Genomic DNA, 27,359 nt, shown 5'->3' on the forward strand with positions numbered 1-27,359 from the left:
TTTGTAATTCTGAACATATAGGTAATTGCACATATGGATAAGAAAGACAAAGTATAGCCATTTAAGAGCTGTAGGGTGTGTGAGTGCGTGCTTGTGCATGTCAATCCCTAGCAGCGACTCTTCAGCTAAACCTTTCCTCCTTCGTATTGTTTTTTACAAAAAGGGGCTTTCTTTACTTGTTTATCACATGAAAACAAACAGTATAGCAACAAATAGTGTGAATAAGTACTTTCTGTCCACCCTGTTTGCATCATTGGGGTAATATTTCACAGTTTTTAATTTCCATATTGTCTATCTTGAGTTTCCTCTTTAGGGGTTGTCTTTCACAGTAGCCCACGCCCGTGCATAGGATGAAGTAAATGAGGATTATGTAATCATCTCTCAGGACATACATTATTATAATGTGCTCAAATGACTTAGGTCAAGGCTTCTACATAAAAGTGCGTTGCCACATATGTTCTTTGACACATATATTGCATGTACAGAATATTTTCCTTGCATTCTTCTCAGACAAGCAAGCATGCGCATGAGACGCTCAGCTCTAGCCTTATTTGGATATGGTAATGAGTGGCTTCACACAGCCAATGATAAGCGAGTATTATTCCATGTGATGCTGACAGACCGTTTAGAGGGCGTGGTCTAGCGATGAGCTAATGATAAAACCAGTTGCTGAGACACAGCGCATTCAGTGTAGGGAGAAGCAGGGACACACTATGAGGGGGGAACTTTGTTACTATGAAACTTAGAAATATTCGCAAAATATTGTAAAAATTATCAATATCCCTCGTGAATCAATAACCTGCCCCTAGGGTTTGAGGTTTTTAGTTTAGTTAGCCCGGAAAGGGCTTCTACACTCACTATTCTTACACTTTTTTTGAGAAGAATGTGTGAGACAGACAGTTAGCATGCCAGCTAGCCAGCTAGCTAGCTGAGAGGTGATACAGGCGGGTAGGAGAACAAAAGATTTTTTTTGCGTTTTGGCCGGTTGTACTGACACCAAGTCCATGCAGAACGTGTCATTACCATCACAATGCCCGTGTTACTTTTTCTGATAGACACGTCCGCTTCAATGAACCAGCGCACCCATCTGGGCACTACCTATCTGGACATAGCAAAAGGCGCTGTTGAGACTTTTATGAAGGTACTGTATAAACCATATTGGGAGATCCCCACGACATCATCATTGCTCTGTTGCAAACTCGCCTAATTCTCTACTATTTCCACAGCTCAGGGGCAGAGACCCGGCCAGCCGAGGGGACCGGTACATGTTGGTAAATTTTGAAGACGTCCCCTTCGGGATAAAGGTAGAGTTTGTTTTGTCCAGCTTTACATTGGCGCAGATTGCACTGTCCTGTCTCCCCCCTTTCCTTTGGCTCCACCACCACGTTGTGATCACTACATCAATTGTGTGTAGAGGAAAAAATCTTCAGGAGGAGCTTTCATACCCCTTTTAAAACATGGCCGACATTTTGTTTCAATGTGAGCAGCAAGGAACTCTGGGTGTTATTTATACAGCGAGGTGATATCTGGGGGGTGGAGGAGGGAGGAGGATATGGAAAGGGAGGGGGATATGGAAAGGAAGGGGGGGAGACTAGCTTACTTTAACTTGTTTAGAACAAATTTACACTTTGCACACATTGTAATTTATTATCCCTACCCGGATGAGTAGCCTGCTAGAAACGGATCTGGGCTGTAGTGCTGTCAAATTATTGTCTTGAGCAAATAGAGAAAAAAATCCCTTATGTTTATCAGTCTAGAATCTCAACAAAACAACTTCTGCACAAGTTGTCTAGTGGTCACAACAGTGGTGTATTTGTATAGCTTTGTGCGTGTTATTAACCAACATGTTTTCTTTCTTTTATTATTTGCATTTTTTTTTTTAAGGCCGGATGGAAAGAGAGCCATGCCACATTCATGACAGAGTTGAGGAACCTCCAAGCAGCCGGACTCACAGCTATTGGCCAGTCCTTGAGGACCGCTTTTGATTTACTCAATCTCAATAGATTAGTGACTGGGATAGACAACTATGGACAGGTATGTAGCACTGAATAGGCAGACAGGAATCCAAGGTTAAAATATTATGAATTATGACAATATGCCCCCTACCAAAGACCCCCTATTCCCCTTCCCCTATCCCCAGTCTTACAAGCATCAACTACCTGCATACTGTGACCCCACACACTTTCACTTCCAGTCATGTGCTCATGACACAAACACAATAGAAACAAAGAAATAACAACTTTTTTCACCTCAGCAGCTGTTATTGATTGATCTCAGTTTGTTACATACTGCCACGATGCTCTACTTCATAAGCTCGATGCTTACATTTTTAGATGGAGGGATTAGCTTTGAGCAACCCTGGAAGTGCGATATGTATTTAAAAACATCTTTTACAGCTTCAGAGGGATTAACTGTTAAAGACTGCTCAGATATGCTCTCAAGTTATTTTACAAGCTAGAAATAATTCTGTCAAATGCATAGAGCTCCCACCAATTGACAGAAAAATAACTATAATATATAAAATAACTTCGTACTTTTCCAGACAAAAACGTCAGAAATGCAGTTTTTCAGCCTTTTTTAAAGACTAACTGATTTTTATCACATCAAACTGAATACATTTTGGTTTTGAACCGACAAAAAAAGACATTTAAGAGCTGACCTTGGACATTGAGAAACTTTGATGAACATGTTATAGATGAATACAGTAAATACTTGACAGTTTAATCAATATGGCAATTAGGAACAACAGATCTGCTTTAAATTCAACTATTTATAAGGATTTATAATCAAATGAGTTAAAACTGTTAAAACCTTCTTGTCAAAAAGGAGTTTCTCTTTAATTTCATTGTTTTGAGAAGTGTTCTTTCAGGTTAAGACTTCCCTCGTACATGGGGTGGAGTAAATATTTTAAGGGCCTCACAGTAAGAGTGCAGCTTCTGATATGACGATAAGGTGAATCAGCAACTGTCTCAACGGGATGAAACAAAACAGTGAAAGTGTAGTTAATGTAAAAGCTTTTGTTTTAATTATGCATGGTAGACCTAAAGTACATCTTTTTTTACTGGCCACAACTTCATTTGTGTTTAACTTCCTAAGCTTTTTGTGAAAAGGGAATTTTCCTTAAACGTACTAATGAGCGTTAAATCCTTCAACTAGCTTTTTCTATTCGTCAACAGCAAACATTTAGAATTAATCGAACAGGAAATTCTGTGAAATTAAAAATGAACAAGATCACGAGTGCTAGGGTATTTAAGACGTTAAAAGAAGTACTAGACAAAGTAGACGCCATAGATGTTATTTCCATGGTGTTGCACAACTCAGAAACGAGTCTCCGCTCCAGCTGAACGGCACAGTTGGTCTGATTCCCAGCTGGAAGCGGACGTTCACTTACATTCAATTGGGACTGACTATGAAAAAATGAATATTTGTTGAGCTCACAGAGTCTGTAACTAATTCAATATTACTGGCCCAGCTCCAAACAGTTCCGCCTAACAACATCAGCAGCTTAAATCTCTGTTGTCAAACGTCCAGTTTAGAGGTGGATGTTGAAAGTAAAGCTGCGTGAGAGAGGGAGTGTTATGGATAGATATGGTGCAATTATGTTTACAGTTTGAGCGTAATGACTGATCTGCTACAGGTGACTCCTGTCTTATGTTTCGTCTATAACACATTTGTTTATAAAGCTCATTAGAAAGCAACAGGAAACAGCTTACAGGAGATGTATCGCATCATCCTGTGAGGTTTACTGCTTCTCTGTGCAGTGTCTGGGAATTATAGTTGCCGTTTTCTGACGGAATAGTCCTTTTTTTATGTCATTTAATAATGAAGCGACAAATTTAAACGCACTGGAAGAAATTTGATTATAGAAAAGCTACCCTATAGGAGAAATCTACTTTGGTTGACTATTGCATAGTAGTTCTTATATTCTTTAAAAACAATAACATTAAATTCATTTGACACAGAAATATAACACAAAAAATAAAATGTGGCACAATTAAGTGATTTTTAAAATGTCAAAAACGGCCCAACGTTTGTAGTTCCGCTACACATAGTATGAGAAAGTAGGTCAATTACTTAAACCACTATGCATAGAAAATGTAGTCCAGCAAGCTCCTGCGAGAAATGTATTGAAACAGCTGTTTTAATTGCATAAAAATTCACTAATCCACTCAATGTAAAATAGTCTATCCGATACACAGTCTGACTGTGTCAGCATGTTTAAGTCAGTCTGAAGAGGGATACTAAATGCTTAACCAGCATTTCCTGAGTGTCCATTTAAGGTAATGCATATGTACAGCATGCGCACCATGTCAGACACTATCAGGGAAGTCTAATGTCAAATGTAGATGTCAGGCTATCAGAAGCGATTGGTCCTGTGAACACAAACAGTTCATGCTGAGGTCAAGGTTACTGTGTCCTGCAGCGGTCAGTGCTCACCTGTAATGATAGGTTAATGTAACAGTTACAAAAATGTAATGTGGAGGGTTTTTTAGAACTGAAACTCAGTTTCAAAGAGCAGGGCGTTCTTTCCCTCTATCTTTGACATCATTATACGTCCCACAGCGGGGAAATGTGCAATGTTACAGCAAAGGCGACAGCTAAATATGACATGAAATAGAGGCGGGCTCATGATAATTACAATTACATTTCTATTATTTTTCAATGTCTTGATTTTAAAACCTTTAAAAAATATATATATATAAATAAATATGTGATCCAAACCCAACAGCCATCTTAATATTTCTTGTTTTTGCGGCCAACATCTCCCACATTTATTCAGTTTTCATCTTGTAGAAATGAACGCTTGATTTCCATTGATAATGATTCATTGTTTTAATGCTAGATGGCTGCATCCCAACACTTGATTGTTGTGATTATGTGGTCTACTGTTGAGTGATAGATTCGAGTTTAAAGCAGGACATGAGGTGCAGATGTAAGCGATAAACCTAATTTCCTCTGAACTCAGACGATGTGAAAGTGTTTCAAGTTGACAGAGGCAGTGGAAAGTGAGAGGTTTCATCAGCGCTCTGACTACCGTACACACACTGTCTGATGGGTTCTTCTTTATCGATTACTTTAACAGCTTTAAATCACAGCCTAACCATAGTGACTGACTTTGACTTGTGTTTAAAGCGCCCGTACAATAACTCACTATCTTCTGCTTTCTTTCAAGATTGTTTTCATGTTTATGAGCAGGGATGAAGTACTCAGATATTATACCTAAGTAAAAGTCCTCACAGCACAGTGAAGAAAATAATTACTCTGTTTTAAGTTGAAGTCCTCGACTCAAAATCTAACTTAAGTGAAACCGGAAACGTATGAGCATGAATATATACTTTAAGTATATTTAGGGTTAGGGTATAGTATAAGTTAGGCTTATTCTGGCTATAAAACTGAGCACTTTAAATACTCTAGTACAAGTACCTCAAAATGTTACAGTACTCAAGTTTATATACTTAGTTACCCTAACCCTGTGTTGGTAAGTGCTCTAAGATGATCAGTGTTCAGGAAACACAGGGGAGTTAATATTTCCCTTGAGTACATCTCTTCCCGCTAACAAAGCACCCTGCAGGTTGCCAGGCATCTGAAAAGACTCTCCCTGGGGAGGAGGGAGGGAGGGAGGTTTAATCCTGACACTGATCAGTTTCATCCAGAGAGAAGGAAAAGAGGAGAGGAAAGGAGAGAAGGAGATATGAGTGGAGATGTCAGCGCAGATGATGATGGGCTTTAATGGATCTCCATCAATCTGGAATTGTGTTAGCGGCTAACTGTGCTGCTTTATGTGGAGTTAGCTTCAGCTCAATACAGATGACTGGAGCTGCAATTACCTCGTGTTTAAAATAAAATAGCGCCTTTTTAATCCCGAAGGAAATTGTTGTACTAAAAAAATTACAAGAAAAACTACAACAGATGGATTGGGAACAAAGTGTATAAAAAGGTATATTAATAATGTATGTGTAATATAAAAGTAAGATGCGTTCAGTGAGAACTAATATAAGAATGTTAAATACAATATAAGATTAAAGAAAACTATAAATGCCTAAAAAAAAGTGGAATTCATTTCTTACATTGGGTTTGTAGGTCTTGATGAGAATTCGAAGGAGCATTGAATCTTACTTGCCTGACGCAATAAATACATGAATACATGCAGTGCTGCTCCTCTTTCATATCACCCTTATCCTATGATTGGTGTCATGAAATAATGATGTGCTTCACACAGATCCTCAGGTAATGTACTCTGCCGTTAGAGGAGGATAAAGGGTACACAGTAATACTTGAAATCACTCTGTACTGAAGACTGTACTATTTCTGCTCATAATTCCCTTGAGTTAAAGTTCTCTTTGCACACAGCCGCTCGCATTAAATAGCTCCCCTGTAAGTTATATATATAATTATACGCTATCTGCGCTCATTTCTGTACTGAAGTCTACCAGGAGTTCTGCTCTACACTCATGTCGTCTAGTATTTAAATTAATTGTGAATGTTTCCTTTTTTATCTTCACAGGGAAGGAATCCCTTTTTCCTCGAGCCCGCCATCATAATCGCCATCACAGACGGAAACAAGTTAACGAGCGGCGGTGGAGTCCAAGATGAGGTCAGCAAACATCTGGAGCCCGATCACACAACAATGTTTAATTAACACAAGCATCCATTTCTTTATCAACCCCCCCCCCCCCCCCCACCCCCCTTACTGCCCGTCTCTTTGGAGGCGAACAAAACATTCACGGAACAACATACAAGTTAGAGCTAATGTATAAATCTCCCCCAGTTTCTGCTGCCACTTGGACTAATCCATATCACACCCGAGCAGTAACATCAATGGACTCATCCAAAACAATCAAGGTTAAAGAGGCCCTTTTGTGGGAATTGGGGATTTCTCTTTAGTATTGTGCGTTTTATAGAGGTTTTAGTGCATGTAAATGGTCTGCAAAGGCTAAAATCTCAAAGTTCCCTCCGTTTGTCTCCCACACACTGATAAAAGCCTCCATTGGACTGCTCTGTTTATTTATGAGACATAATGACATCACTATGTAACACTCACGCTTCTATTGGCTAGCGCTCCAACACATTGTAAGTGATAGGCTAAGGGGCGGGACATCTCTCAGTGGTTGACCAATCACAACAGGTGCTGCAGCACAGGCAGTATGAGGAACATTACAGCATGGAGACATTTGAGGCATAAACACAAAATGAGCTTTAAAAAAACATCTTATATTTAACTTGACCGAAAAGGTTAAGTTGATATAATTAAGACTGATATAAGAAAATCTGGAAGAAGCAAATCTTTTAACAATTTTGCTTCATAAATGACTTAAGCAATCAATCCATGTCTCAAAATGTCAACTGATTAATGAGCTACCCTGATGCCCTGTACATTAATTTCAATATTAATAATTAAGAACTACAAAGATCAGTCGTGTTTGCATTTAGTCCTATATGAACTCTTCTTGCCTACTTATTGTTTATTTATTTCTACCTCTCCATCTGTAAGGGATCACCCATGTTGTATATCTGTGCTGCCACTCCCTTTTGAGATGGAGAGGTTTCGTGTAGTCTGATTTGTAACTTGGGGCGTCAAACACAGACAATTTTAGTCCTTGATTCGGCTGCCACAGTCTAATTTATAGCCTCTGTTACTTGCTTTCAGTATGGATTCATTACAGAGTGACGTTCGGTGGTGAAGTTTGACTTTAATTGCAGCTCTTCTGGTAGTTATTTGAAAGTCTGGGCTGCGTAAGAAATGTCTGAAAGGATAATGTTGGAGCAATATCATAACTTTAAAAGGATCATGCTATGAAAACATAAGGTATTATTACGAGTCTGCTTAAATGTAAATGTTAAGTTAATTGATATATAATTGCAAATCTAGGACTCTCCTTGTATTCTTGATTGCAACCTAGACTTTCTTTAACAACTCCATGATGTGGTAGCACCTTTTCTCCCAAGTTCAACTGAAAAAAGGTAGCTAAATTAGATGGGAAGATCTGTTTTTGTTAGCTAATCAAGTACCTAATAAATAAAGACATTCACACACTAGGACTATGTCAATATTCCCCAAACAAATCCTGCTCATTAACAGTTGCCAGGTTTCCTTCAGTGGCAACTTTGTTTTGGATATGTAGCTCATATGTGTCAGCGTTTCATAGCTTAAGTTGCATTACATACATAAAGGAAAATCTATTGAAGTAACCTGCCCTCCTCAAAGTAAACACATGTTTAATGATCTAATTATCTTATCTACTCAGTGTAATTATAAGATGGCTAAAAATAGCAACAATATTTTCAGTTGTAGTTACCAAAAGCTGAAGCCTCATTGATTCTCAGTTTTGCTGAATAACCTTTAATTTAGCTCACAATTTATCCAAATGGACTTTAAATATGTGCAATCAACCATGGAGAGTCAAACAGCAAGAATCCTGAAGAACAATAGCTCTAAATAAGCCTTTTCAGTCAAAACAAGCCAGTGTCATTAAAGGGAGCGCCACCTCATTATAAATAGTGGTGTAACATTTAACATGTAGGTGCAGATCATATCTTGTTCACTGGGTATGCTTCAAGCTATGTTTAATCATATTTCACCTTAGGCTGCTTTGTGCTCATATATCTGTTTTCATTTATCTCAACTGTAACCAAAATACCTTGCACCTTATCTTTTGTTTGTTTCATATTTATACAGACTTCTCCTTTTCCTCACATGTGCAATTTGACACTGTAATTTGAAATGACTGTCAGCTCATTCTCGTTGTACTCTTTGCACTTTGTGGTTGCATGCAAACTCTGTTTTGCTGTACAATGACAATAAAGGTTAATTTAATCAGATGTCTCTCCTGCATCCTCCAGCTCCACCTGCCACTGACCACCCCCCTCCCTGGAAGCGAGCTGACCAAGGAGCCCTTCCGCTGGGACCAGCGTCTGTTCGCTCTGGTGCTGAGAATCCCGGGCCACGCTTCAGTGGAGCCCGAGCCCCTGGGTGGTGTCCCGCCTGACGACTCCCCGATCACCCCCATGTGTGAGGTCACTGGAGGTAGGTGGAAATGAGCAGAAGCTGGTTTTTAACTAACATTTGTAGTGGCTGATGGACTGATTGCTCGGCTTCTGGTGCAAAAACCACACATGCACGCTACGACCTTAAAAAGTTCACTTGGATGAACCGTTGTTTAGAAACCGTACAGAGAACGAATGAAGTGAACATTTGTAGTTGGTGGTCACAGGTTAACAGTTTAATGAAATCATGATTAATAATTCTCAATCTCACAGACTCTTTTCTCTTAATTGTACTTGCTAGTTTAAACACTAACAGCGTACCAGGTGTAGTTTATTTGACATCTGAAAATTGGATTTAAAAAAATGCAAATGTCCGGCTGAGATGTTCTTCTGTCCGCCGTTCTTAAGAAGCATTGTTCATTAAATAGAAATGAGGCTCTAAAGTAGATTTAATATGAAAAAACTCAATTCTGACAAAAATGAGGAATGTTTGTTATTATTCTTTAACAGTCCTTTCTCATTTACATAACGCAGATCTTGATAGGGGAAGAAAATAACGTTGATGTAATTCCCAGTGGCAGGTTTCTGTGAGGCTTGCACGAGACTGGGGGAAACCCAGCCTCTGTTTCAACCATCAGACAACTGGCTTACATAAAGAGATGACAGCTTAGGAAATATTTGTTGATCATGTGTACACCAGTATATTAAATTACTTGTTCTCAAACTACAGCTAATTATTTGTGAATCGATGTCATTATATTCCTATTTTGGAAAAACATCGTAGACATAATTCTCTTGGCAGTTCTTCAGCAGAGCGCAGTGGAGCATGCTGGGAGAAGTCTGAGTAACACCAGATATAAAAACACACTGGATGAATCATCTCTATAAATACAGTGAATAAGAATAATAATGGATCTGGATTATTCTTTTCTGAGAGAACAAACATAGTGACGGAGAGAACGCTTTCCTCGGCAGCTGTTTCTCTCTCCAGCCGGGGGATCGGCCCGGAGCTCTGCTGTCTCAGCACGGCCTCGCTCAGCATTCAGAGTAACTCGTGTTTACAGGCGGAGACGCTCGTACAAACACAGCCAGCTCTTATTTAATCACCGAGCAGGTCTGATGAAGCTGAAGGGGTTCAGTGCTTTTCTCAAGAGCCCTTCAGGAGTAACTGTTGATTAAGGTTAGAGAGCTCAAATGTTCCCACTTAGTCCACGATTGTACCCACTAGTTTAAATAACATACAGTTATCAGGGCTCGACAGAAAGCCATCCATGAAAGCCAATTTTAATCTTTCACCTGCATCAGTACATAACCATCTAAAACTCCACTCATTTAATGCCCTCTCCCTCATTCACAGTATACCTTTACATATTCAGCCTCCTCTCGCAGCCTCAAGTCACATAACATGTGACATATTTCTGCAGTCATTATACCGTCTTTTTAGAACAGAAATATTGTTTTCTGGCATCGCTTTAACATCTTACGGGGGAAATCGCCATTTCGGTATGAGGACGCAGCGCCCCTGTTACCCGGTTTAGACAAAACCCTGAATATTGACAGTGAAAGATCTTAATATCGACAGAGTTTATCACATAAGCTTCAAATTCTTTAAAGTCTCACGTAGACAAAGAGTTTGGTTTATAACACTGATTTTATTTTGTCACATTTTCCTTATAGAGCTTACTTTATACTGCATCAAATCTTAATTACTGGTTATATAAGATGGCTAAAAATGGTAGAACATATTTTGAGTTCCATCCAAAAGCTGATGTCTGGCTTAGTGCTTATAGAGGGAGACTTCCAACACCTTCTGTCTCCAGTCCTCATGCTGCCTGGTTGTGAAAGCAGCTGGCAGGAGGGACAGACTAGAATGATACTGATGGCAGGTTAAGATTTAAACACACACACACACACAGCGAGAGAGCAGAGCACACCAAAGCTTCACTGTGCAGCAGTCAGTGGTGCTGAATGCAGAACATGACACAGCTCCATTGTCAGCGACAGGCCACAGTTGATTACTGCTGATGACACAAAGCCACAGCCTTTTGAAATGACTGAGTGAATGGGGGAGTGAATGGGTGCATAACAAGGTCATTGGAGGTGAAGTTGGAGGCAGTAAATGTCCGGAAGGTTGAACCGGACTAATCAGTCGTAGCTTTGTAAGATGTCGTGTGTGTGATTCATCGTCTCATGTGACCTTCACTGCCCTGTGACTGATGCTGAAGCAGATTCATCTGAGCTTTAGAGCTGCATTCATGCAAATGTTCATATTTGCATGAACGTAGTATATCTGACGGACTGACACAGCCACATAAAGAACACCGAGCTAGTGAGAGCACTTGAACTTGTACTGTATCTAAAGTCCGAGTACTTTGGATTCAAAGGCGATATCTTACCTGGCACTATTTAGTAGTGAGTTCAATAGATGGTTGATGTATTCAAGGTTAGGTTTGGTTCAGATTTTTCTTTTTAAGTTGAGAAATACTGTGCTTTAATTCTTAAAACATGTATCTTTTAAGCATGCAGATCATTAAGGTTGTTCTTTATATAAATAGTGGCTCTCGGAAGTCCTGATTGGATTACATCTCGGTTCTTCTCACCAGATAAATGTCAAAGTATTTCTCAGCAATCATCCTTGATACTTAAAGGGAGCTGTTTAGCCGCCTTAATGTTCAAAATATACATTATTATTCTGTCTGAGTTGTTTTGTTTCACAGTTTGTGGGTTGTTTAGACTATAGGTATATAAATAAATACTGAAAAAGTGTTTGTTTTTTTTCTTATTTTCTATTCCACCAGCGAGTAGCTATGAAATACCTTTCTTTGCAGCATTTTTATCGACACTTTAATAGCTTGTAAAGACATTACTGCCCCATTATTATGAAGAGTTTCCTCCTTCTACACTTTAAATGTATGCAAATGGTAAAGGCAAAGGATGCACCTGCAGGGATTAATCTTAATTAATCGAGTATTCGTCATTATAAAACAGAAATGTTCAATTTTTTCGACTTGAAACTCTAAACGATGTGTAATAACTTTGACTTCATGTTGTGAGAGTGTTTGCTCACTGTAACAAACACACAGATAATTATCATCTGGCTCTGTGTTTCCCCTCCGCTCCACAGAGCTTTCAAACTCTTATGGCTCAATATTTAGTTTTTTTATGGCTCAATATTTAGTTTTTTTATGGCTCAATATTTAGTTTTTTAATGGCTCATTTGCAGCGTGATTCAGCCATAACCCCGATCTAGCAGCAGCAGCAGCATCCAGCTGTTTTCGGTTAGCTCTGATAAATCCTCTATGTAACCTACTCTGCACCAAACAGCAGGCAAAGTAAACTCGCTGGTGAAGGAGGTGGAGTATAAAGCTTGCAAAGAGAAGATATAATCAATATGACAAAAATCTCATAAAATTAAAAAGATAAAATGTCAAATAAAATACAAATGTATTAAAATAAAATACAGATAAACAAATCCTAACCCTAACCCTTACAAATAAAAGCAGAAACCAGGAGGACAAGCATGGGGTAATCTGAAACCAGGTCTAAATATATGCTTAATTAAAAAGGTATTGTTCCTACTCTAAAATGTATGGACACTGTCTGTTCACTTAGAAAAATAAGAAGTTGGATTATAACTCAATATGTTTTATCCCACAGTGAAACATGCATTGCATTTTTCACATAAATAATGCAGTTTTATAACATAAGGTCTTTACATACTGTATATAACTGAATAATGTGTGTGTGTGTTGCAGGGCGTTCCTACAGCGTGTTCTCCCAGCGGATGTTGAATCAGTGTCTGGAGTCTCTGGTACAGAAGATCCAGAGCGGAGTGGTGATCAACTTTGAGAAGACGGGGCCGGACCCTCCGCCTTTAGAGGGTGAGGAACGCCTCCGATTGATTTCATGTCATTTTATCCCAGATTTTTTATTCACAATATACCTTTTTGACAACTACTGCACTGTGTCTGTTTGATAAGCTGAGAATCTCTTTGCTGTCTCAATTTCTTGTTGCTGCTATATCCCCCGAATTGCCCTACGGGGATCAATACACATCCATCTTAACTTATACATTATAAAATCATTCTGTTCATCCCTCTCAAACCGCTTCCTGTCTGATGGCTGTTTTGATCTGTTCCTGTCTGTGTGTGTTTGTCTGTGTGCAGATGCTCCAGTCGAGGCGATGTCGAAGTCCGGTGCGCAGCCTTGGCACTGTTGCCACAAGCTGATCTACGTACGACCCAACCCTAAAACCGGGGTCCCCATCGGTCACTGGCCCATCCCCGAGGCCTTCTGGCCAGACCAGAACTCCCCCACGCTGGTAAGAAACAGAACTTTCTGTATTAAAGGATGTTATCGGTGTGACGATGTTCTTTTCTTCACTAAGTTTGATTATCTATGGCTCCAGATCTTCAGCTCAGTTTGATACTGGGTTTGTAGTGTGTGTGGTCCTAAAGCAACATCAGTATAATATATATATATATACGTATGTTCCCCCACCCAGCCCCCCCGCTCCGCACACCCTCACGTTCGTTTCTCCTGCCTGGACTCGGAGCCCATGGTGATCGATAAGGTGCCGTTCGACAAATACGAGCTGGAGCCGTCGCCTCTCACGCAGTTCATCCTGGAGAGGAAGTCCCCACACATCTGCTGGCAGGTAAAGCGCCAACACAAAAAACACCACAACAATAAAATGCTTGTTGGGAAAAGACGGAAACATTAATGCTGAACTTCATAAAACGTTGGACCTGCTGCTGTTATCAGACTCAGTATTTACCCGTACATTATTACAGCTGAAGTATAGTGCAGATAAAGTGACCAGAGTAGCTTTACATAATAAAAAAAAACTAAGCATGCACAAGTTATTAATGATAGAAAACACAATAGGTGGAAAAGCAAATAGCAGATGAGTACACCATGGTTTAGAAAAGTAGCAGTGTTTATATTTTATACAAGTAAGAGAGGTAGCTGCTTCTGCTTTCAAATTGTAAATAAATTAATAGAAAACATAAAGCATGAATTGCACGAGGGTATATTGCTCATGAATCAGAGACCAGAAAGTAGAGCTTCACAATAAAGCTCCCACATATTTCAGTGATTTTTCTCTCCTGTCCTCTAGGTGTTTGTGTGTAACAGTGCCAAGTACAGTGACCTGGGCCAACCCTGCGGATACTTAAAGGCCAGCACGGCGCTGAACTGTGTCAACCTGTTTGTGATGCCCTATAATTACCCCGTGCTGCTGCCACTCCTGGGTAAGACTGTCACTTTTGGCTCCCTTCCATCATTCACACGGTCTCTGACAACACTTCCTGATAACACCCCGTCGCTGTTTTCACATGCATGAGAAAGTAAAGTCGCGCCATGTTTATTTTTGTTGTTCTGTTCTTTTGACATGTGTTTTTTGGGTCATGCATTCCTCAGCTCGTGTAAATAACATGATCATATGTGATGCTATATATAGCAGTGGGGTTTTATGAGGTACTTATCCATACCCATGTGTTGCCTAAAGGCGGTTAACATACCACCACATTAAATAGGAATTACAATATCAGTTTCTGCTTTATTTACAATGTGTATACCGCTTTGCCATGTAAGGAGATGGCTATACAGTCAATGTTTCCAATTAGGAACCAAATAAATGTTCTATTTTTTGGCCAAAGTCACCAGAATCCATTAGTAGAAGTTGCTTCTGTTATTTTTAAGGCTTAATTAGGTTTCGTTGTGTGGACCCTTCCCATATTAGCACTATCAGCTCTGTTCTAAGTTATACCACTACTAGCAAAACCCAACAGTTTAGAACGTGCAGAGCCCAGTCTGCTCTGACTGGTAAGCTGGCCGACTCTGTTGAAACTGGTCAACCGCTTAGAGATGTCCCGCCCCTTAGCCTATCACGTGCAATGTGACGGAGCGCTAACCAATAGAAGCGTGAAAGTAAAGTAATGACGTCATCATTTCACGGAAGTGAACAAAGGAGTCCATTGGAGGTGGTCAGGCAGGGGGGAGAGAACCTCTCTCTGCAGGAAACACAGGGATTTTAGCCTTTGCAGACCATTTACATGCACCAAAACCTATACCACACAAAACATGAAAGAGAAAACCCCCGAAAAGCCCCTTTTTAATAATTTCCGTCTCTTTGTTTTCTTTCTTGCAGATGACTTGATCAAAGTGCACAAGTTCAAGCCCACCATCAAATGGCGACAGTCCTTCGAGAACTACCTGAAGACCATGCCTCCATATTACATCGGGGTGAGTGGACTTCAGCTCCTCATTCTTCAGCTCTTTAAGATTTATGTTATTATTTAATCGACGATACAAGCTCTGTCTCATCGCTGTTTTTATCTCCACAGTCCCTGAGGAAGGCTCTGAGGATTATGGGCGCTCCGAACCTGCTGGCCGACAACATGGAGTACGGCCTGAGCTACAGCGTGGTCTCCTACCTGAAGAAGCTCAGCCAGCAGGTGAGGAGTTAGGATCTTGTGTCTCGCTACCTTTTGGGCACACGTCCCATAATGTGTCTGGCCTGATGAATCATATTCCTCTGTGTCAAAGAGCTCTGTTATTTTCAAATAACTTTAGGCACTGTTTTTACATTTTAGTTAAAAATTAAAAGCCTAAAATAATAAAAAAGTCGATTTTATTTGATTAGATTTACTTTATTGATTCCAATTTTGTAATTCTTTTCAGCACAGCAGAGTGTAAACAAGGCATTGCACATGAAATAAAATGTAATGGTAAAAAACGTACATATTGACATTGAAAGATGTATCTCTATACAGTATAAATATACAGAATGATGTCAGCGTCATTATGATTGCATTTTGTTCAAAAATAATATAAACATCTAGAATTGAATCAAATTAGAGAAAATCTTATACATTTTATCAACTTTTGGCACCTGTACCAAAGATTCTATATCGTTTCTTTATCACAAAGGATACCCAACCCGAGTGTGCCATGTTTTTATTTTGTATATTTGATAATGGGGAGACTGCGTTCAAAAGGCACCCAGTAATTAAACTCTTTTCTCACATTTCCAGTCTAAAATCGAGTACGACAGACTGATTGCGCTGATCGGTAAGAAGCAGCCTCCTGAAGCCGGCATCAAGGTGCGCTGGCGGGGGGGGCGGCGGCATCTCTCTGGCCCAGCGCAGGGACTTCATCCAGCAGCTGCAAAGCCTCTCTGGTGAGGGGCCGCCGATGCCCCTAGGAGCTCAACCCGAAAGAGTTTCAGGGCTTCCAGCTGGCTCTGCTCAACAAGGTGACGTTTGATTATTTAAAAAAGAAATTCCACTGCAAATGAAGCCGTTTTTTCTGAAGAATCAATGTCGTGTCGTCCTCAGGGTTTGAAGCCGCAGAGCTTCAGGAACCCGTACGACATCCCCCGCAGTCACCTGCTGGACCAGCTGAGCCGCATGAGGAGGAACCTGCTGAACACCACCGTCTGCACGCTCAGAGGACACGACTCTGGTTAGTCACTTACTCATTCTCACACTCACTGTAGAGCTGTGTCAAATTACTGCTCCATTAGTCTGTGTAACCACACCCAAATCTGATGTCAGCGTGAAAACTTAACAACTGACCTAATGTTAGGAAAGGACATTTTCAACTCTTGCCCAATTTCTCTTTAACGCAAAACCATTGTTTTTCATGTTTGATTCCCCATATTTTCAGTCAAATGGAAAGAAAACATTCAAAATTCACAGTTTAGGTGTTTATTTTACTATATTTTGCAGAGCATTTTGTGAAAATATATAAAACAATGGGTCCTAATGTCATCACCTAGAAAAGTGTCATGGTGATTAGTTTTGGGTTAAATATTGAATCTAATCACCTGTAGTTTCTCCCCTCAAAAGCTAAAAAGTATAAATATTCTCTCCATGTTTGTGAATTCCAGACCAGCTCCACAGCGTGCCAATCGCCCAGATGGGAAACTACCAGGACTTCCTGAAAGCTGCTCCTCAGCCGCTCCGAGACGCAGACCCCGAGCAGCCCAAACGCCTGCACACGTTCGGAAACCCCTTCAAACTGGACAAGAAGGTAAAACACCAACACTGAGATATATTTCAGGATAACTCTGATCTTCTCACCAGACCAGATTATATTTTGAGGATGATGTAAACTGACCCCCTCCCTCCCCTCTCAGGGCATGATGATCGACGAGGCGGATGAGTTTGTGACGGGCCCTCAGAACAAAGGGAAGAGACCCGGAGACAGCAGCAACATGACGGGCGGGGGGCCCAAGAGGCGACGCTGCATGTCTCCTCTGCTGCGCCTGGGAAGAGCCTACACCCCCCCAGTAACACCCCCCGCCAGCCCTCGACCAACAGGTAGGATAATGATATGATAAACGATAATCAGCCTGTACAGCAAGGGGAATCTAAATCAAATCATTGTCTGTCGTCATTCCACCTAAATGTAATGTTTTGTGCTAAATAAATATGAATCTTCTCTGACCCTGCAGACACAGACATGAGTGACGGAGCTTCTGAACCGGAGCTGATCATAAACCACCTGAATCAGAACCACTACAGCTCAGACGAGCGCTCGGACTCAGAGGCGGACCCTCCCTCGGGGCCCGCCAGCCTCCAGGAGAACCACGCGCCGGCCTTGGAGCCCGAGGAGCTCCCGGAGCTCCAGCACGGGGATGACGAGGAGGAGGAGGAGGAGAACGGAGACCACGGGGAGGGCGAGCTGTCGCTAGACGAAGAGGTCGGAGGGGAGATGGTGCTGTTGGACGACCAGCCGCCGCGCTACCTGTCGCCCACAGCTCTGAAGAAGCACATTCAAATCGAGACGACGAAGGTCAACAACGAGCTGAGGACGCTCATCAACAAGGAGATCAGGAAACCCGGCAGACGTACGTAGGGGGTGCTCAAATAAAGCAGCAGTTTGTCTAATGCGGCTCCAGCTGTCCTGGAAAACAGTGCAATAACTATGTGAAAATTCTCATGGTTTCTCTTTCTGTTGCAGACTACGAGAAGATCTTCCTCCTCCTGAAGCAGATCCAGGGCACTCTGGACACCCGGCTCATCTTCCTCCAAAACATCATCAAAGAGGCAGCCAGGTAGAGTTTCAACCTCCTCAGCCTCGCTTAGCATTGATTTAAGATCTGATCCATTTATTGTCCTAATTCCTACAGAATACTCACCCTAATATTGTTAACCGTTTGTCCCCCTCTTCAGGTTCAAGAAGCGCGTTCTCATCGAGCAGCTGGAGAACTTCCTGGAAGAGATCCACACCAGATCCATGAACATGAACCACGTGGACACAATCTGAGACAGACTCATTCCCAAAACTGAACTCTCTGATGATGAACCCTCCACTTCCCCAACGGAGACGAGACACGGCATCCAGCTCGCTCCTCTCGTCGCAAACGTTTGCACAGTTTGACCCAAAGTCAGTGTTGACCCTGGATGATGCTAAAGCATTTTTCAGGGGGAATTTGGAAGCATTTTGTTATTGCTACAGGTCAAGTATGTCTACTCCATTGAGGTGTTTGGCCTGCAGAACATTTGATGATTTCTGATCGCTGAACCCATCCTGAGTCAGCCCAATTTATATTTTCCACTTTTTATAAGAGCGAAAGACCCGGAGGAGGTGGAGTGAACGAGGGCAGTGCAGGACTTTTCTGCAGAGGAGCAGATGTTGAGTTTTATTTATGATGGTGTGATTGTGTAGGAAGGGTTCAGGGTGTGTGTCGGTAACTCAGGGTCAAACGGGATCCGGTGGAGATGCTCATAAAAACTCATTGATTTGTTCATTTTTCCTCTTCTTGTTGGGAAGTTTTGTTTGTGGGAGGATGAGTCTTGTTCTGTCTGTTTTGAAAATGAACTTTCTACACTCCACTAACTGAAGCACTCCAATGCGACACTCTTAAATGAGTACGACTCGACTCGAGTAACAAATTTCTCAAGTACTTACCAGACTGACGATTAATATTATTGAGCAGTAACTTATGAAATGTCTGGAAACTTTAAAGGAAAAAAGTGTCTTTTTGCAATACAGGTTTTCTGAGATCAACACAAAGTTAAAATCGCTTTCAATGATGCGACATCATTGGGTACAAATGTTGAAACACAGGGACAAAGAAGCTCAGGAACTAACACTAACGCATCCTAATCAGCAATAACATTTGGAGCTAGTTCCCCCTCCCCGCCTCTTCATTTTTATCTTAATTTAAAACCTGAAACTGTTCCCTGAGTGATGATGAAGCGAGGTCTCGGATGCCAACTTTTCCCAACGTGCTGGTCGCTGCCAAATAACTTAACCCCCCCACCCCCAAACCCGCCATGAATCTCGAATCAACTTCTTGTCACTTAACCGTGAATGCACTTGTGTACATTTGAGAATATTTATTTAATGTAATTTAAAAGAAAAAACGACCTTTTTGTTTCAGAAGTTTTCCAGAAATCTTCATTTTCTTTGTCCAATTTTCTCAAATATACACAAATAATCTGAATTAAGAAGTCAAGGGTTGATTTCCTGATTCGAAGGGCAGCCCTCTTCTGTTCCCTCCCTCCTCGGACAGGGACCAAAATCTGCCATACTTGTCTTTGTTTGTGAAGAGGCCGCTACCAAAAGAGTATTTTGAATACACTGTAAAGATGTAAATAACCCTAGAGAACTATTTAAAGAGAATGTTCAGTGGAAAATGGCCTTTTTGTAAGTATTTCCATGAATAAAGTTTCTATTTTACACTGTGAAGGGCCATGTAAATAAAGTGTTCTGTAAACATGCGACTCTGTGTTTTTGTTTCCACGTTGGTCGGCAGAAAAAAAAAGAAAGGACCAAAACACCCTCGGCGTAAAAACATGTATTAAAATTTTATTTACAGACATGTACAAAAATATTATCCCTCTTCCTGAAGTGTCCGTGGACCCTCCCGTTGGTCCACAAATAAATACCAGTAGTGAAATGGGGGTGTGGGTGGGGGGTCTGTATGTGAGATTCTTAGGGTGTTTGGTCGGCTGGGTTCATCACCCGGCCCATGAACAAGATGGATCCTGAAAAGGAGAAAAAACAAAGGTTTACATTTATTCACTTTAAAGAATCTTCATCTTCCTAAAAGACACTTTGTGAAGAATATCTGTGATTGTATAAGAGGCCTTATTGTGCTTTTTGGGGATTTCCTTTTCCTGTAGTATGTTATGTAGGTTTTAGTGCATGTTAATGGTCTGCAGAGGCTAAAATCCCAAAGTTCCCTTCATGAGTATAGAACTGGATAAATGAGACTTGGATTATACTGCACGAGGTGCGTAAATTTCCTAAACCCGGCCACCTTTAGTTGAGTTCATTAAGACTTTTCTGTGTTTTGATTCTGCATTTAGCGTGAAGGCATGCAAGAAAGCAACTTTTTGTTTAAGAATGTAATGTCACTTCAAGTAAATCATTTATATAATAAGAAGTTAATGTAATCTGAAGTAGTTTCAGGTGTAAATTATTGCTTTAAAAAGTGTTTTCTTTGAAAGAAGTGACATGTTGCATTCAGCCCACTGTCCCTGTGGCAGTGTATTCATTTAACCACTAGGGGGCGCTATATCTGAAGTATTCAAGTCCTACACCCTTTAGAGTTAAAACATGCACAACTTTGTGTTAATTGAAGTAGCAGCCCCTGCAGACTGGAGTGGGAAACAGTTTGATGTTTCTACTAAATGTAATCCATACCTGTGTTGACTTGTCGCAGCAGAAATAGGAACGGCCGGTCCGCTTTGAAAACAGGAGCACGGGATCGCTTGAGAAGCACCATAGCTGCAAGGAGAAGAAATGAAAATAATGTGCCATCCCATAACCTTATCGGTTTCAAAAGGTATGGTTACAGGCCAGTAGAGTCTTTTTTTTAAATGACAGCTGTCTCATTATTTTGAAGGGAATTTCTCACCTGTAGCTGCAGCTGCCTTCGTCCCGTCTTCTGTGACTTCTATCCTCACTTCATGAAAAGCATCAGACACATAAAGGCTTTCCTCCACTGCAGGAAGAAACTAGCTGTCAGTATTTCCTGTTTGACCTGCAGACCGTGGTGGACATACCCTAAGGTACTTGGTGTATTTTTCTGCTAATACTTATGTATGTTTACTAGTAGGACTTTCCATGCAGTTCTTTTGCTTATTCTTTGATTGCATGAGTTGATGTACTGACCTGATATTTCAGAGAAGTCTGCTGCTGTCGGGTTAAACGCGTCGCTGATGCCCATGGCGGGAAGCACCGACCTCAGGTTGAACTTGTTCTGCATCCTGAACCTGTGAACACCAGACAGAAACATTTAAATAAATCTGAAATTATGAAGGAAGAAGTATTAGCATCATTTACTTAATTAAAAGTACTAATATCACAATCAACAAATACTCTTTTACAAGTAAAATTCCAAACCTGGGGAGGAAGACGTCCATCTTGGTTTTGCGCAGGCCAGTTTCCCATGATGCCAGCTGCCGGGCGGTGAGCTGCGACTCGATGCAGGACAGCGGCGTCTTCCTCTCGCTCGGCAGCACGACCTGCAGGCTGAGCGAGCGGCCCAGGTATGGCAGCTCCAGCACGGTGTAGCGGTGATCAGACACCGTCCTGAACTGACCTGCATGGGACACACATGGACGGACGGACACGGACATGGACACGGACACACACACACACACACACACACACACACACACACACACACACAGGGTTATCACTCTTTACTTAATGAATAGCCCGAATCCAAAGATATGAAACTATTCCTTGGTTATTCACTTTGTAGTATAATGGTTTTGTGACAGCAGTTTAGCTGAGATCCTCCTTTAATGATTTGATGGATGCTGACTCTTACCGAAGCTGACCTCTGTGGCCTGGTACATCATGGGCACTTTGATGGCGCTGCCGTCGGGGAGGACGAAGGGCAGGTTCTGAGTGTTGGTGAACAGAAACTGTTTCTGCCAGACGCCCCTGAACGCCACCGTGTTCACCAGGGCCATCTGCAGCCGGTGGCCCCACCACAGAGCCTCTGCCTGGGCCTCGCCGGAGCCCGACAGCTCCCCGCTGCTGCTGCCCGAGTGGAAGGGCTCGTCTGGAGGGAACAATGGAAGAAATAACTTAATGTCAATGCTGTAGGTTTTCAATGCATCACTAAGAAGCTAAAAGAGGCTCCATTGCTCTATGAAGCTGGAGACATGGTAATATTACTTGGTGGATTCACTCCAGCAAACCTTTGACATTACACATGCTATAACAACAGTTAATAAAAGTGTTGCTCTAACTGTTTTTATGAAGCTTGTTCTTACCCTGGTTGTTCCCTGCTCTCTCCTGCTGCCCGCGGCTGGGGATGGGTTGGCTGAAGTTGGCCCTCACCACGCTGGTGTTAGCCCACACTGCTGCATGTTTAGTGAACTCGGCGAGGAGTTGGACGCCGCTCTGTACGAATAATGTGCAGGTCTGCTGCAGCCAGATCCCCTGGCTGTTGTTTCTCATGTCGCTGTGTGAATGCAACAGGAAGTTTTGAACCGTGGCATCTGCAGGAGGAGAAGAAACAATTCAGCCGTGGTGATAAACTATGAGCTGTTTGTTTTATGGGAAGGGAAAGTGTAAAGAGGACATTTTATGCTCATTTCAGTATTTAGTGTCTCTACAGACATGTCTCCATGCTTTAATGTTCAAAAAGCTCTTTATTTTTCTCATACTGCCTGTGCTGCAGCACCCATTTTCACTCTCTGTCTGAAATCAGAGCCCAGTCTGCTCTGATTGGTTTGCTGGTCGGCTCTGTTGTGATTGGTCAACTGCTTAGAGATGTCCCGCCTCTTATCCTATCGCATACAATGTGGTGGAGCGCTAGCCAATAGAAGTGCGAGTGTTACATAGTGATGTCACTATGTTACAGAAGTAAACAAAGGAGTCCAATGGAGAAGTTTCAGGCAGGGGGGGGGAAGTGTGAGGGAGAGAAACTCCCTCTGGAGGGAACACAGGGATGATAGCCTTTGCAGACCATTTACATGCACAAAAACCTATAGAACACACTAGACTCGGAGGATGAAACCCTCTTTATTAGTCACATACATGCACACAGCAGAGCACACACAGTGAAATTGGTCCTCTGCATTTAACCCATCCTAGTACTAGGAGCAGTGGGCAGCTATTGTGCAGAGGTTAACTGGGACCTCTCCAAGTAGCAGTCCACTTTCCATATTTCAAGTCTGTTTGGGGACTTGAACCGGCGACCCTACGATTCCCAGTCCAAGCCCCTACTGACTGAGCCACTGCTGGACACTAGAACTGCAAACTCAATTAGTGCAATCTCTTAAGAAGTTTCACTATCTAGCATTTATCTGCTTTGATCATCTGATCATTTTAAGAAGTATAACTCACGACACTTCAGCGGGAAAATAACTAAAGTTCATGCAACTTGACTCGCACCATTTACCTGCAGGATTGTGCAAAAACTAATGACAATGCCCATAGTCAGCCCTGAGTCTCTGACATGCACCCTCACATCATGCAGGTATCTCAAACAGCAGCTCCAACTCTCATTTTGTTTCTAATTAAACGCGCTGACCTCACAACCCCGGGGCCGAGCTTCAGGAGTGGTTTAATGAGATTAGAGTTGGTGTGGAGGCAGGTATTATGGCTCCAGACACCACTGTGCTCTGCAGCAGCAGCAGCACTGCTCCACACCACCTGGTACCAACAGCACTGAGGTCCACTAACAACCTCACTACTCCCTCAGCATGAGCAGCAGCTAACTCCACCTTCATCTGCATATGAAAAATCTGGGATGCTCCGTACCCTTCACACTGTATCCGATGGCCCCCTCCAGCTGAGCCAGTGTGTTGCCCCGGGCCCCGAGCTGCAGCAGCCCCAGTGACAAGGACACGCTCACTGGAGACACGATGAGGTTGGAGATGTTCTCCGTCTCGGTGAGCGTCTGGTAGAGGCTGACGGCGAAGCGGTTGTGCAGCTCTCCCATGCCGTCCTGAAGGCTGCTGCTGCACCGGCTCCTCTCCACCAACCAGAAGCAAATGACGAGGGAAGCCAGCGGCAGGCGACACATCAGAGCTGCAGGAGGGGGGGGATGTCCGCAGGCTGCAACAAGGGGCCGAAAAACGTTATCCTTTAAGACAAAAGAAAGGCAATAAGTACTGAGGTCAGGGAGGTCAAGCAGCAGGCAAATACCAACTCTCAGCAGTGTGATGATACGATGACATTTGTGGTATCATTTTACAAAATATGCAAAAGCTCTTGAAGTGTAATGCATGTGCTTGTTTATTGTGATCCAGTGTAAGTTTAACACAATTTATTGCATTAATATCATATCAAACTGATTGTTCTACTTCTAATGTTTTAGTTTTTATTGCTTCCAGTCTTACTTAAATGATCTGACTACTTCTTACTGTACAGTAGCCTACTAATCATTGATAGATTACAAAGTTGCCCTACAGGGCACAGTCCCAGTTGCCCTAGTTGTTAGGGGCTCATTAACTGCAAAATATCAACAGAAGAGACACCTATCGACCAGAAAACAACTCGAAAATAACCACAAAGAGATCCAACGTTACCAAAAAATTACTCAAAATGACAATAAAGAGGCACAATATTACCAGAGATCCAAAAACACAAAGAAAAGGCAACCAAATGAGCACAAATAAACAGAAAAATACAGAATAAAAGCCTAGAAATTACCACACAATGGCATAACACAGCATAAGAGAAGAAATGATCAAAATAGACGTAAAATTACCCCAAACAGACTAAAAAAGCCTAGAAAGAGGCTCAAAATGACCTCAGAGAAACTAAACAACACCACAAAAATACACAAAATGACCAGAGAGAGACTTAACATGACCTGAGAGAAACAAACCATTACCAAAAACAGACACAAAATGAGGATCAAAATAGCCAATAAGAGATCAAAAAACAGCTCGTGTCAGCTCTTATGGATAGGAAGGTAGAGTCCCATTACGTTAGGTCCACTTCAGGTTAATTTACTGCACAATTGAGATTATTTATCGTCCTCAGAAGAAATATGAAACTGCGATGATGTCCCGTTGTGTCACATCTGAATCAAAACACTGACAGGTGCGTGTCCTACCTGCACACAAGCGAAGTTATATCCGGGTTACTCCAGCTGCTCTCAACCATGCAGCCTCAGCAGGTGTGTCCTGTGTTTCCCCGGCTGTCAGTCCCTGTCCCCGGTCAGTGGTCTCTGAAACAGTCCTCTGTGGTCCCCGGCTCTCAGTCTCTCTGCAGGTCCCCTCTCTGTGAGGCTGTAGTCATAAGACCGTGTTTAAAGTGGAACCGTGTTTGCGGTCTCCGTCGGCGATGTCCGTACCACTCGTCCTGGTTCCTGCTCCCCGGGGCTATAAGGAGCCAGGCGGAGGGAGGCATGTCACTGAGCAGCAAATCCCAACCCGGGCAGAGGGAGGAAGGACACAACTTCCACACAGGCGCACTCAGCACAGCACGCATGAGTGGAAGTTTCCTGATATTTCAATTATAGCGTGGAAACCCTTCATCCCAGATAGGAGCACATTCCCGCCAAGAATACAGTCAGGTGTGTAGAGTTAAAGTGGAGGTCATCAAGATAACACAATCACATGTTTATATTACAGTCAGTCTTATTATCTGTGAGTCACTTCCGTTGTTTTGGGCACTGATCCTGGAGAAATATTTATTTGATTAAAGGTTTTTTTCAGCAGGACAAAAATGCTTCAAATCATTGATGAACAAAAACATTAGTCTGGTTAGTTGGATATCACTGAATTGAGACTCAATGGCTTTTGAACAATTCCCGTAATGCAGACACAACACATCTTACAGAAACTGTACACTGAAGGGAGTCAACTCCATTTTGAATACAATTGGGTAATTGGGACATCTTATCACATCAAACTAGCAATACAACATCGATTGCATTTTCATTTTGTTATCGTTGGCTGGAGCTATAAAATCATTTTGCATAAGATAAATAAAACTGCAAAAAGTGTATTTATTTTAAAATCTTTAACACACACAGAGAGGGAGAGAGAAAGAGGAGGCATCCTTTCTGTTTTACAGAAAGTCATTTGTCCTTTTGTGTCGATGATCAAAGACATTTCTGCTCAGAGCCTCAAACTTCTGCATCAGCATTTATAATTGGTATCACTCTGAGGAATGTGGACATCAGAAAGCATTTGATCAACGCTGTTCACAGATGAACAACATTAGAATAATAACAACGATAAACAACTTTAAAACCGGATCATTTAACTCAGAAATGGGGGTTTGTTTTTCTATATGGAAAGCAAATCAATATGTATATCCTTAACATGTCCCAGGTGCTTTCATTATGTGTACATAGCTAACAGATATAGATGATACTAAAGCACAGAGACAATATTCTGGGACTGCATATTCAATTCAGGTTGATGAAAAATGTCTGTCTGCAGCCCATCCTCACACACCTGTTGAGTGTTTTATTAGCTCTTTTAATGGAGTTTTTTGCAGGAAGAGGAGGCTGAGTATATTTGGAAAACGTTTGTATGATCACAAGATATAAAGAATGTATTTCACCTAAAACCGATGCTGCTACAGTGATCTCCCCTCAACTGTCCCTCTTAATTGGGGACATCGCAGTCGGCAAAATATATAGTGAGCATTTTTTCCCATGGAGGAGAGAACACGATTGGTAGCCATCAGGTATTTGGCTGCTTTTGTCCAAAGGGGGATTCCGGCCATTACTGGATTTGACTAATTAGTGCGGCCGTGGCTCGGCTTCATTAAACGGAGTCGCCACATTCTTTAAACAACTCCGGACACAGGAATTTGGATTTTTAAGGACTGGGATGGAAGAGATGAGAAGTCACGGTAACTGACCAAAGATAATTGAACAGCAGCTTTCATCTTGGTTCGGCTAGGAGGCCTTTGAAGGAAGGTTCATAGTTGTGAAGTAGAAATAATGATTTGTGCTCTCTGCGGCTCAGTCCTGGATCGAGTGCAAAGCAAGCTGCCGATGCAGAGGGGGTCAGGCTGGAGGGCAACTTCTGCAGAGGCCTCTGCACATCAAAGATCATCCTCTTTCACTTTGAGCTGCCAGTTTGTACCGCAGTTTGATCAGCTGCCACCTGGTCAGAGCCAGGACAAGATGACCTGAAAATGATGATGAAAAAACTGCTGTAGTACAGGACATATCTGCTCTGCTCTTCTCTTTTGGGGTCCAAATCAAGTCTGTAGTCTTTATAAGTAAGTGAAAGTCAAAATTCCAATTTAATATTCCAATTAGAGATTCAAATTCCAATACTTCATTCTGATTCAAGGTACCACAATAATATATCAAGGTCACCCTAAGGGAGATAAATACCTCTTATGACTTTGTTTCTGTACATGGTCCAATGATGTAACAATCATTTGCATTCACTCTTAAATATAAGGCGTGAGAG

General features: G+C 41.8%; 2 protein-coding genes across 4 annotated transcripts; one reads left to right on the top strand and one right to left on the bottom strand.

Annotated features, from left to right (window-relative positions):
• Positions 1-703: 703 nt before the first annotated feature.
• On the top strand, positions 704-19,717 carry ints6 (integrator complex subunit 6). The gene is given in 20 exon segments (XM_063888579.1): positions 704-1,141; positions 1,227-1,304; positions 1,885-2,034; positions 6,506-6,595; positions 8,842-9,025; positions 12,741-12,866; positions 13,152-13,306; positions 13,490-13,642; positions 14,105-14,237; positions 15,137-15,231; positions 15,333-15,443; positions 16,023-16,097; positions 16,099-16,190; positions 16,192-16,243; positions 16,326-16,452; positions 16,880-17,022; positions 17,129-17,312; positions 17,447-17,842; positions 17,956-18,049; positions 18,168-19,717. Coding segments are annotated over 20 exon segments (2,643 nt in total). The 5' UTR covers positions 704-1,030; the 3' UTR covers positions 18,262-19,717.
• A 120-nt stretch (positions 19,718-19,837) lies between these two features.
• On the bottom strand, positions 19,838-25,388 carry serpine3 (serpin peptidase inhibitor, clade E (nexin, plasminogen activator inhibitor type 1), member 3). Of its 3 annotated transcripts, none has more exons than XM_063888299.1 (9): positions 25,034-25,388; positions 23,731-24,027; positions 22,236-22,463; positions 21,785-22,021; positions 21,352-21,550; positions 21,121-21,221; positions 20,864-20,950; positions 20,650-20,733; positions 19,838-19,988 (listed from the first exon to the last, which is right to left on the bottom strand). In XM_063888299.1, exons 2-9 carry the CDS (start codon positions 23,993-23,995, stop codon positions 19,936-19,938), a joined length of 1,254 nt encoding a protein of 417 aa, XP_063744369.1. In that variant the 5' UTR covers positions 23,996-24,027; positions 25,034-25,388; the 3' UTR covers positions 19,838-19,935. The 3 variants fall into 3 exon arrangements, with proteins under 3 accessions (XP_063744369.1, XP_063744367.1, XP_063744368.1); XM_063888297.1 differs by having other exon boundaries at positions 23,731-24,055; XM_063888298.1 differs by lacking the exon at positions 25,034-25,388 and adding an exon at positions 24,809-25,001 and having other exon boundaries at positions 23,731-24,055.
• Positions 25,389-27,359: the final 1,971 nt, after the last annotated feature.

This window comes from Eleginops maclovinus, chromosome 7 (genome assembly GCF_036324505.1).
Source record: "Eleginops maclovinus isolate JMC-PN-2008 ecotype Puerto Natales chromosome 7, JC_Emac_rtc_rv5, whole genome shotgun sequence".
Lineage (NCBI taxonomy): Eukaryota > Metazoa > Chordata > Actinopteri > Perciformes > Eleginopidae > Eleginops > Eleginops maclovinus.

Excerpts from the sequence above, each read along its gene's own strand:
- serpine3 (XM_063888299.1), bottom strand. The coding sequence starts at position 23,995 with ATGTGTCGCCTGCCGCTGGCTTCCCTCGTCATTTGCTTCTGGTTGGTG. Across the intron at positions 22,464-23,730 it reads CATCGGATACAGTGTGAAGG|ATGCCACGGTTCAAAACTTC; the intron begins GTACGGAGCATC and ends CTCCTCCTGCAG. Across the intron at positions 19,989-20,649 it reads GCTGCGACAAGTCAACACAG|GATCCATCTTGTTCATGGGC; the intron begins GTATGGATTACA and ends TCTCCTTTTCAG.